General features: G+C 38.5%; 1 protein-coding gene across 2 annotated transcripts in view; it reads left to right on the forward strand.

Moving 5' to 3' along the window:
- Nucleotides 1-10,482, forward strand: part of LOC124612598 (proton-coupled amino acid transporter-like protein CG1139) — a 131,667-nt gene extending 121,185 nt beyond the window's left edge. For both annotated transcript variants that reach the window (XM_047140881.1, XM_047140880.1), the window contains exons 9-10: nt 3,953-4,125; nt 9,005-10,482. In XM_047140881.1, coding sequence (XP_046996837.1) covers nt 3,953-4,125; nt 9,005-9,267 — 436 coding nt within the window. In that variant the 3' untranslated portion in view covers nt 9,268-10,482. The remainder of the gene's footprint in view (nt 1-3,952; nt 4,126-9,004) is intronic.
- The last annotated feature ends 836 nt before the right edge of the window (nt 10,483-11,318 follow it).

Raw genomic sequence — 11,318 nt, forward strand, 5'->3', positions numbered from 1 at the left:
TGATACCTTTTTGTTTTTTTTCTTTGATTTATGACATCCAGTGTAGTTTTAAAACTAAGATATATAGTTTTGTTGTAAGTTACGTATATCATTGCACATTGCTCTGTGAGAATAGTCGCTCTCACATCAGAGTGGTTGACATTGTTGGTGGTACAGATGTTTTTACATGACTCAGCAAAAACATGTGGCAGTGGCTCTGGTAGCAAGCAGTTAGCCTGTGAGCTAATGATAGATGATCATGCCCACAGGTCAGAACCAGCCAACAATACCAGCTCCTTCTCTTCTTCCATGAAGCAGTACACCATATGGTCCTTTGCTGTTTCAAGTCTACATATATTAACTCTATTTTCCGTTTTGTACTTTTTCCCCCTGTAAGTGAGGATTAATGTGCTGATCAGGTGGTGCGCTTCTCACCTTCTGACTCCCTGAATTTTCTGTCAGAGTTATCTCCCTCAGCCAAGAAGTACCACTTCTGAGGTATCAGAAACTCAGTTTTTATCACTCTGTTTGGTGGACTGAATGAGGATATTTCTCAGGAAGTACATGGCTTTTGCTTTCACGGACATCAGACCAAGCTTTTCTAGCAGAGTTCCTACAATGTGGTAGAGGCACTACTTGGACATTCAGCATTCTTGCCAGCTGGCACACTTGATATTGTAACAGCATTTAACCAATGCCCCCCCCCCTTCCCCCTGTCTTCCCTTTTTTCAAAGGGTTATAAGAGAACACCTTCCACCTGTGTAACTGCCACAGATTTTTCCTCTGTAGGTTGGCTGGAACAGGATCCACTCAGCTTCATGATACCAACTGAGAAGCTATTTGAATATGAAGTAGCAGCTCCAATGTTTGGAAAGCTGACAATGACCAGGAGAGTAGTATACTATACTGATGCCCATGAGCCTTCATACAGCATCCAGATAATACCATATGGCAGAGGATGACATGGTTAGTCGGTCACCATCATGCTGTCCTCAGTGCCTGATTGTGGAGTTTTTTAAATTAATACTTGAAAATCTGAAGTTGCACCATGTTTCAAATTTTATATCACATTGGAGATCACTCATCACTGAGTATGCTGCTTCACAACAGAGTGGAAGACAGGCGTATACAATGCCAATAGAATCAAGGCTTGTACAGCATTTTGGTTCGATGGGAAATGAGCAAAAAACAATAGAGAAAATTACAAAGTCTTAAAATGGATGAAGTGAGAGGGAGCAGCACAGTATTGTGGTTGGAGTATGTGCCAAATACAATTATAAATAAAATAATGAAGATGACAGAATTTATGAGAAACATAAACAAAATAGGGTGCTGCAGTAGAGACATTTTAGAAGGATGAAGTAAGAAATGCCACATGTAAAACTAGGAACTGTGTCCCCTCTTAAAGACAAAGACAAAGACAAGGACAAGGGAGACAGGAGAACTCGAGAATAAGGATTATAGGCAGCAGATGGAAGATAATGAACATAACAGAGGACTTTAGCACATAGAGTGCACAAAATGTCAATGGTGCAAACTACATGTGAAAAGAGGTTTTACTGGATGTACAAAAAAGTTTTGGTTTTAATAGCCAATATTGTGTAGGTTTTGTTCAAATGAATACTTCATCATCACAGTACCATCCAGTGATAAAAGTCTTTGTTTTGGTCAATTTACTGGCAGTAAAAATTCATACAAGTTTCTGAATCCAGAATGAGATTTTCACTCTGCAGCGGAGTTTGCGCTGATATGAAACTTCCTGGCAGATTAAAACTGTGTGCACACAGTTTTAATCTGCCAGGAAGTTTCATATCAGCGCACACTCCGCTGCAGAGTGAAAATCTCATTCTGGAAACATCCCCCAGGCTGTGGCTAAGCAATGTCTCCGCAGTATCCTTTCTTTCAGGAGTGCTAGTTCTGCAAGGTTCGCAGGAGAGCTTCTGTAAAGTTTGGAAGGTAGGAGACGAGATACTGGCAGAAGTAAAGCTGTGAGACTGGGCGTGAGTCATGCTTCAGTAGCTCAGATGGTAGAGCACTTGCCCGCGAAAGGCAAAGGTCCCGAGTTCGAGTCTTGGTCGCGCACACAGTTTTAATCTGCCAGGAAGTTTCACATTTCTGAATGTTTGTGATGAGTCGTCTCCTTCCCCCCCCGGTCTCCCCCCAATCAACTGAGATATATCAAGGGCCAAATTCAAACATGGTAGTAATTCTAGAGCTAATGATACTTATGCAGCAGTTTGATACTGAACAATCAGTAATTAAATGCATATGGAATAAAAGACACCATGAGAAAATCAGGAGAATGAGTAAGGTACATTTTGCATTTACCAGGACCTGCCAGAAAGTTTCGTGCAGGATGGGTGTTGCTTTTGTCTCATGTGGACTAGCAGTAAACAAGAAAACAAATTTTTCAGCAATATTTGAGTCATACTGGAAAAAATCTAACTGATTCTGTGTGCAGATTTGTTATTGTGGATGAGACATCAATTCATCGATTCTTGCTAGAAACACAACAGCAGTCAGTGTAGTGGGTGACAGAATATATTGTAAACATGTTACAACAAAACAGGATGCTACAGTAACAGACTTTTTAGAAGGATGAATTATGAAATGTGGCCTGTAAAACTATGGAAATATGTCTCTTCTTAAAGACAAAGACAAGAAAGTTTCAGATTGGACACCAGTTAAAAGTAATTAAGGAATGCATTCTCTATGGTGAAAGGTTACACTGATTAGGGGCTAGGTAAAAAATGTAACACAAGTAAATAATAATAAAACACTTGTCATTTCACAGCATACACTCACACTATATATACTCTGTCACAAACTTATGTCAAGTCCCTGCAATGGGTAATACTGACACATCATTCTCATTCTGAGCTCAACATCTGACTCATTATGGAGGGATATTAACTCATGTTTTTAGGCAAGCAAATGAGAAGCTGCAATCTGCAAAGTGGAAACCAAATGTCATGGTTGTAGTCCTGATATCAGCTGATAGTGTGTGTAGCATGTGCAGTGGTTGGCACTGAGAAATGAATGAATACTGTACAACTTCATTTTTACATTGTGATACAAATTTATAAACTGAATGGGGTTTTAGTATTGTAAACAGACAGGCCTTGTTTCTGGGAAGAGGATGTCTCTAATCCCCCATCCAATCATGTTTAATTCAAGCAAATGCCAGGGTGCTTTCTCCTGTAAGGCCATGGCCAAATAACTGTACCATACTTGTCAAACTAGATCTGTAAGAACGTAAATGTCATTTAAGTGAATGATATTCTATTTTCCATAAACTGTATTATCATGACAAGTTCAACATCCTTGTAAATGTGGTCAAACCTACTATCACTACCACCACCATCACCCAGTAGAGGACAAAACAATAAGTAGAGGCAAAAACAATAACTGGCAAATGTTAAGCACATTACTTGGAACAACCAAATGACAACATAAATGAGCAGATGTTGGATCGCAAAAGGGGAAAAAAAAATCATTTTTCATTAGAACAATGTAGTTGCAGGACATAGCAGAGATACTTTGGTACTGGGTACCTCAAGGAATATGAAGTATAGATTGTTGGTGATTTGGTGATTATTCACCATATCTGGTACCATCTGACTTCCACCTGTTTAACATATTTTACAAATCTGTGGCTGGAAATGTTTTTGTGCTCATGGATGTAGTTACGACAACAGTGAATGAGTATTCTGAAGAATTCTGAGAATCATCTTAATGATGTAGTCTGTTTACTGGAGGAAAAAATTTTACAATGATTGCTAGCCCAAGTGACAACTAAGTGAATTTTTGACATAAGAATCTTTTGTGTATTGACATTCCAGACACTTTTCACTTTTCTCACATACTTCATTTTACTGTCATGTGCTTGACTTCAGTGACTGCCCTTTGTGTTACTAAAAATTCTATGTTTTATCCTAGTTATATACTGACATCTGTCTCCTTCCATTTGCAGCCTGTCACAGTGCATAAAGGTGGTGATTGCCCTAGGAATCCTTTTCACTTTTGCACTGCAGATGTACCCAGCACTGCATATAATGTGGTCAGGAGTAGTGAGCCGTTTTGGGCCCTTCCGAAGACCAGTGCTTGTTGAACTTGCACTTAGGACAATGGTGGTCATCTTGACATGTGAGTATCACATAATTCATCTCAAAAATTCAATCCTTTAGCAATGTCAACTGGTATTCCATAACATAATATCAGTACTGAGTTTTATACTTGTAAAATAGTATATTTGATTTCAGTTTCTTAATATTAAACTATATAAAGAATGTAACTTGAGGATGGAACCTTTCATCCCCTCATGGATATTGTGTAAAAAAGAAGTAGTGAAAACTCTCTCTTGAGGTATTCACTTGATATTTTGGTGTCAATGACACATCAAAATTGATCAAAAATATGCCATATTGATGATCTCACAGATGGATGTGATTAAACTTATCTAAACATGTACTTTCATCTCAATCTACATTGTAGTTTATGTTCATCAAAGAATGTTTGATTAACACAATTTAGTCCAGCATATTGGCTGCTGAGTGTTCCCCAGAAACAACAGAAACACCAAGAGAGGAATATGGTGCAACTACATCTTCTTCACACATAAACAACTTGTCAGATTGTAGGAACAGCACTTCAGGTTGTTTGCTGCTGACAGTGTTGTGCACAGGGAAATAAATCCAGTGGCATCTGAGTTCAATAGTGATAATATGGCACTGAACTCAGCCACATTAATTTAGAATCTGTCCATAGTGCTGTGAAGAAACAGGAATCAACTTTAGGAAATACAGCTGTGAAAGTCTATTTATTTGTGAATTCTTGGAAAATTATAAATGAGAGCAATTATAATCATCCAGTGCGACCTGTTCTGCATCTACATCTATACTCTGCAAACCACTGTGAGATGCACTGCAGAGGGTACATCCCAATGTATCAGTTATTAAGGTTTCTTTCTGTTCCATTCACTTATGCAGCACAGAAAGAATGACTGATTGGATGCCTCTGTGCATGCAGTCTTATCATCATGATCCCTATGTGAGCAACATGTAGGGGCTTGTAATACATTCCTAGAGTAATCATTTAAAGCCAGTTGTTGAAACTTTCTTTACCCACAACTGAGCCTATGTGATCATTCCATTTCATATCTCTACAGGTATTTGTACAAATTGGCTGATTCCAACAGTGACTCACTGATATTACAGCCAAACAATATTATGTTTCTTTCCTTCTTTTTCATTTTGCAAAGTGCACCATTTTACATTTATGAACATTGAAAGAAAGTTGCACCATGTTGAAATCTCATCAAGATTTGACTTTATTTTTATGCAGTTTCTTTCAAATACTACTTCATTACAGATAACTGCATCATTTGCTAAAAGCTTGATGTTACTATTAATATTGTCTGCAAGGTCATTAATATACAACATGAACAGCAAGGGCTGCAACACAATTCCCTGGGGTACGACGGTAGTTACTTCTACATCTGACAATGACTCTCCATCCAAGATAACATGCTGTGATCTCCCTACTGACAAGTCCTCAGTCCAGTCACAAATTTCAGTTGATACCCCATATGATCAAACTTTTGACAATAAGTGTAGATGTGGCACTGAGTCAAATACTTTTTGGAAATCAAGAAATACAGCATCTACCCGAATGCCTTGATCCAAAGCTTTCAGTATGTCATGCGAGAAAACTGTGAATTAGGTTTCACATGATCGATGTTTTCAGATTCCATGCTGGTTGACATTGAGAAGGTCATTCTGTTCAAGATACCTCATTACATTTGAGCTCAGAATATGTTCTAAGATTCTACAACAAATTGACGTCAAGGATAGTGGGAAGTAGTTTTGTGGATCGCGTTTGCTACCCTTCTTAGAGACGGGAGTGACATGTGCTTTTTTCCAAGAACTGGGCACAAGTTTTTGTTCAAGGGGTTTACGATAGATTATGAATAGAAGAGGAGGTAACTTGGCTGCAAGTTCAGTATAGAATCTGACAGGGATTCCATCAGGCTGGGGGGTTGATTTGGGGGAGGAGACCAAACTGTAAGGCCATCGGTCTCATCGGATTAGGGAAGGATGAGGAAGGAAGTCTGCCGTGCCCCTTCAAAGGAACCATCCCAGCATTTGCCTAAAGTGATTTAGGGAAATCACAGAAAACCTAAATCAGGATGGCCTGACGTGGGATTGAACCATTATCCTCCGAAATGCAAGTCCAGCATGCTAACCACTGTACCATACTCGTTCGGTGATTCCATCAGGCCCTAGAGCTTTGTTCGGTTTTAATGATTTCAGCTATTTCTCAACACATCTGCACTAATACTTATTTCACTCATCTTTTCAGTGGTATGAGGATTAAATTAGGGCAATTCTCCTCAGTTTCCCTTTGTAAAGTTACATTTGAAAAGGGAGTTGTGTGTTTCAGCTTTTGCTTTGCTACCCTCAATTTCACTACCTGTCTCTCTGTCTAAAGACTGGACACTAACTCAGGTGCCACTGACAGCCTTTACATACAACCAGAATTTCTTTGGGTTCTGTGACAGATGATTTGACAGTATTCTGTTATGGTAGTCATTGAAGGCATCATGCATTGCTCTCTTGACAGCCAAACACATTTCATTCAGCATGTCCCTATCTATTGCCTTATGCTTTGTGTTACACCTATTATGCAGTAATCTATGTTTCTCTAGAAGTTCCTTTATAGTGCCCATGTACCATGGAGATCCCCTCCCATTAAGGACTCTTCTACTAGATACATTCCTATGCAGTGCATTGTCGACTGTCTTTTAAACTCGAGCCGTAGTTCCTCTACATGCTCCTGGCCCAAGCTGAAAGTTTCAAGTTCCTCATTGAGATGTGACTCTATTGAGTTTTTATCTAGTTTTCTGAACATGTATATCTTTTTGCTTGTTTTAGTTGACCTTTGTACTTTCGTAACCATTGTTGCCACAACTGCGCCATGATCACTGATACCAGTTCCAATGTGGACATCCTTAAAGAGGTCAGGTCTTTCTAGAATATTGGTCAAGTTTTCAGTGTGCTCAGGACATTGCGTTAAAGGAAGGGATGAAAGGCATACATAGAGTGATAGGACAGTTTGATATCCTAGTTCTAAATATGCCTACTAAAAATGAACTGCATTTTCTCCTGCCACTGCATGGTGAGTAATTTTTTTTATCTTTCATATTATATTTTCAAATTTTTATTTTTATTAATTGCACCACATGCCATCTTCACAAGTTTCAGTACAGTGGTAGCATGCTGACTCACAGTTTAGGAAAGTTGGTAAAGTTCAAACAGTGTCGATTGTTGGCATCAGACTTAATCAGTAAAACTATAGAAAAATGGCCATTGATTTGTCTCGTTTCCCACAGAAACAATGAAACAAGATGAAAAAGACATTAGGCATTCATACTCTCAATTATGTCAGCAGATCCATATGATACTGAATATCTGAGCACAACATGATAGGGTAATTAGCTGAGACAATGTTCCTGTTATGAATGTAGTAAGCCAGCTGAAAAATTGCACTGAAAGAATGTTTCAGTGTTATGCAATATTCAATCACCTAAACAGCCAAAACAATTTAATTTAGCTAACTGAAGCTAGTTTTTGAGGCTTCTAGTCAATCACAGACACTAAACCAAGGTAGTCATTTTCTTCCAAATCTTGCATTAAGATTTCAGTTTAGTTGATAGAAGAGTGACCTTTACACATCTTACACTGCTGGATGTATGGTAGCAGTATCACCTCCCTACAGCTAGGAAATCAAGGCCAGTCTCACCTTTCATTTGTAGCGAAAGCAGTCCTTGGTCATCCATCCTCCTCCACAGCAAGCACAGAGAATGCTGTTGCCTGCAAATCATGCTCACAGCTTATACAAAATACATTTTTTATAGTGAATGCATTATAAATATATCAATACATTACAATGCTCCATACCATGTAGTAAGTTGCATATTTTACAGTATCAATAATTTCAAATGCGTCTTAGTGTTTATACCATTACAATTTTAACAGCAAATTCATTTCTGAGTTTAACAGTAGATACTGGGTTGTGGTGCTCTGATAGACAAGAGTGTCAGTCTAGTGACAAAGCCATGAACTACTCTTGCTACCCCTTGAAGTTCATCAAACAGAGTGCTGAATGAAAAACAGTTATAAATGAATTGCATTCCAATATTTTTTTTACTAGAACTGTAGAACTGTAATCTACCATTATCTGTCAGTACAACAATGTTACAGAAATATTCAATGATTGTCAGAAGAATGACACTACTGAATATTACCGCAAGAACAAAGATTTGATGTGTACTGTAAAACAATTCTGCTGCTTGCTTATTTTAAACATAGTTTGCATAAGACTCATAAGACCAGAAAAAGAGATGTTGGAGTATTTTGAAGGCATTCAGATGGACATATTTCCCTTATGAAAGGAAAATTAAAACAACAGCAGTTGTTTATTTTGAATTTAATTTATTTATGCAACCAGTTTTGGTGTTCTGTTAGACCATCTTCAGGCTTCTTGACCAACATAAATTAGGAGACGTGTTCAATGCAGTCCCCAACAGTCTGTCTTTCCTTCTCATCCCATTCATTAAGTCTCCTCTGACACAGGTTTTGGGTGACTTTTGTGTCTTCTACCTCTTTTTATAAACCTCAGCAGTCCTTTTCCCTCACCCTTCTACCTTCCCATTCAACTCCTGCCAGAAGGAGCCACTGGCTCAGAAAGCTTGCAAACTGTAATACCTTTTCATATGTGTATTTTCCTGCTGCCACTTGGTAAGTAAATTTTTTTATCTGTTCAATCACTTATATTTTCAACAATATTTCATTTATACTGCATATTTAAAATTTTATCACCTGTAAAATATGCACAGAGCACTGAATTTGCAATGTCAAGTTTTATAATTCCTCCAGTAGCAGTCAGATCATCAGCTGCTTATTATATTAGGAAAGCCCTTGCATACTTGAAGATGTCCCATTAATCTCTGTTTGTTTCCCCACAGTTGTGTTGGCTGAAGTGGTGCCCAACCTTGGTGCTTTCATCTCACTGATTGGTGCTGTGTCCTCATGTGCTCTCGCCCTGCTCTTCCCTGCCCTCATCGACGTAGTTTATCGCTGGGAGCACGGCATCTCATGGTTTGACATAATCAAGAACACATTCATCTTCTTGGTGGGTCTTGCTGCCTTTGCCACTGGGACGTATGCCTCCCTCATGTCGCTGATTGAATCCTTCGAGCATGGAGATTTGAAGGAAGTTCAAGTGTGATTGGTAATGATGATGGGAGAGTCCAGGTGATGTCACCTTCTCCCACTGGTGCCAGGGACAAACAAGGACCTTTTCTGCCTTCTGCTGCACTTGTTGATGGTAATACTACCCCAATTTCTGATCCAGTGGCCTGTCTGTGTGGGGTTTTTCTACATAGAATGTCAGGTCACTGGCTGTAATTACCATGTGCTTGCAGCAGCAACCTCAGATACAACATCGACAACAACCACTGCCACAGTGCAGAAGGGACACTGGAATTTCTGAGAAGAATGGCCATTAGGCAGAGATTGACTTGCCCTTTGAGGATACAAATGTACTGCAGCTGTTCATGTGGAGTGATATGAAGATCAGTGTGGACATCCAAGACGGAGCTGCGTGTAGTGAAAGAAGCACCATGAGATTCTTCTACGTTATTTCAAGACTAGTCTGTGCAGTATTCTGATTTTAGCTTTTTCATAGCAGTGAGTTTATTCATATGCTATGATAGTCACTTTTGCGCAGTATTAGTTCTGCTGTGATGTTTACCTAAAGATAAATGTGTTTCTTAACCGGTGCCATAGGTGAGGTTGAAAAGAAAAAAGATAGCCTGAAGAAAATACATGCATAAAAAGTGAGTGTGATGTTATGTAAGTTAGGCATCAGATACAGCTTTTTTTGTATCTGATGGAATGTGATAAGTACCTGTTAGATAATAAATTGAAATTGCTTCTGTATATTTTTACATGGACAGTTTTGGTGCGACAAAGAAGATCTCATACGATGAATCTGTTGTCAATACTGACTTGTATTTGTCATATTGTGCACCACACAGTATTCTCATCTCCAAGGGAGTATTTTTGGATAGTTATTGGACATCCAGGAAAGTGAATGAACTGATAAATAAAAAGTGTTTATTTGTACTGACTTTGCATTATTCATATGTAGGACCAGATCTTAAAACTGCATTTACACAATGTCATAATTTTCTAATCCATGGTACATTTGCATACTTCTCTCAGCATTGATATTTTTGTGATAATATTTATGTGAATTAAAAATATTTATTTTTGCAACACACACTACAAACCTCCAAATTTTCATGTGTTAGTCACTAAGAAATATTTTTATACAAAATTGTTGAGATGTGTTATTAAATAATGATTCTAGAGGCAAGTCGCTGCTTGTACACAAATGTCAACAGTAAAATGATTATTAAATATATTTTTTAGGTTTGCACTGAATGTTATATGTACATACATCCCTTCCAATTTTCATCTTTGATGGTAAATTAAAAAATAAATATAAATAAACAGAAAGCTGAAGGTAATATTACTTGCCATAATTGAAATATTTATAATGAGGTAAATTGTCAGTCATTCTAGATTTCAGCATACATTAAGCCACCTATTTAGACAAAATATGCAGGTTTTGGAAACCTTGTGAGTAGTATTTTCATTGACTGAATATATACACATCAAAAAAAGTTTTGCAGCAACTTGGTTCCGAGAGTTCCAGATCCTGTACAGAAAACTGAAATAGAGATTAACATAAATGTCATGTCCATCCTTTTTACTGCTCACGAAAACCACACATTGCATGTTGTACCACCATAAAGCGAGACCTCCAGAGGTGGTGGTCCAGATTGCTGTACACACAAGTACCTCTAATACCCAGTAGCATGTCCTCTTACATTGATGCATGCCTGTATTCGACGTGGCATACTATCCACAAGTTCATCAAGGCACTGTTGGTCCATATTGTCCCACTCCTCAATGGCAATTTGGTGTAGATCCCTCAGAGAGGTCGGTGGGTCACATCGTCCATAAACAGCCATTTTCAATCCATCCCAGGCATGATACAGTTTTATTTGAGCAATGTTATCCTGAAGGAAGTCATTCATAAGATATGCATGATGGGGGCGCAAATTGTCATCCATGAAGAGGAATGCCTCGCCAATGCTGGCGATATGGTTGCACTATCAGTTGGAGGATGGCATTCATGTATCATACAGTCATTATGGCACCTTCCATGACCACCAGTGGAGTACATTGGCCCCACACAATCTCCCCCCC

Source organism: Schistocerca americana, chromosome 4 (assembly GCF_021461395.2).
Source record: "Schistocerca americana isolate TAMUIC-IGC-003095 chromosome 4, iqSchAmer2.1, whole genome shotgun sequence".
In the NCBI taxonomy this organism is placed as follows: Eukaryota; Metazoa; Arthropoda; class Insecta; order Orthoptera; family Acrididae; genus Schistocerca; species Schistocerca americana.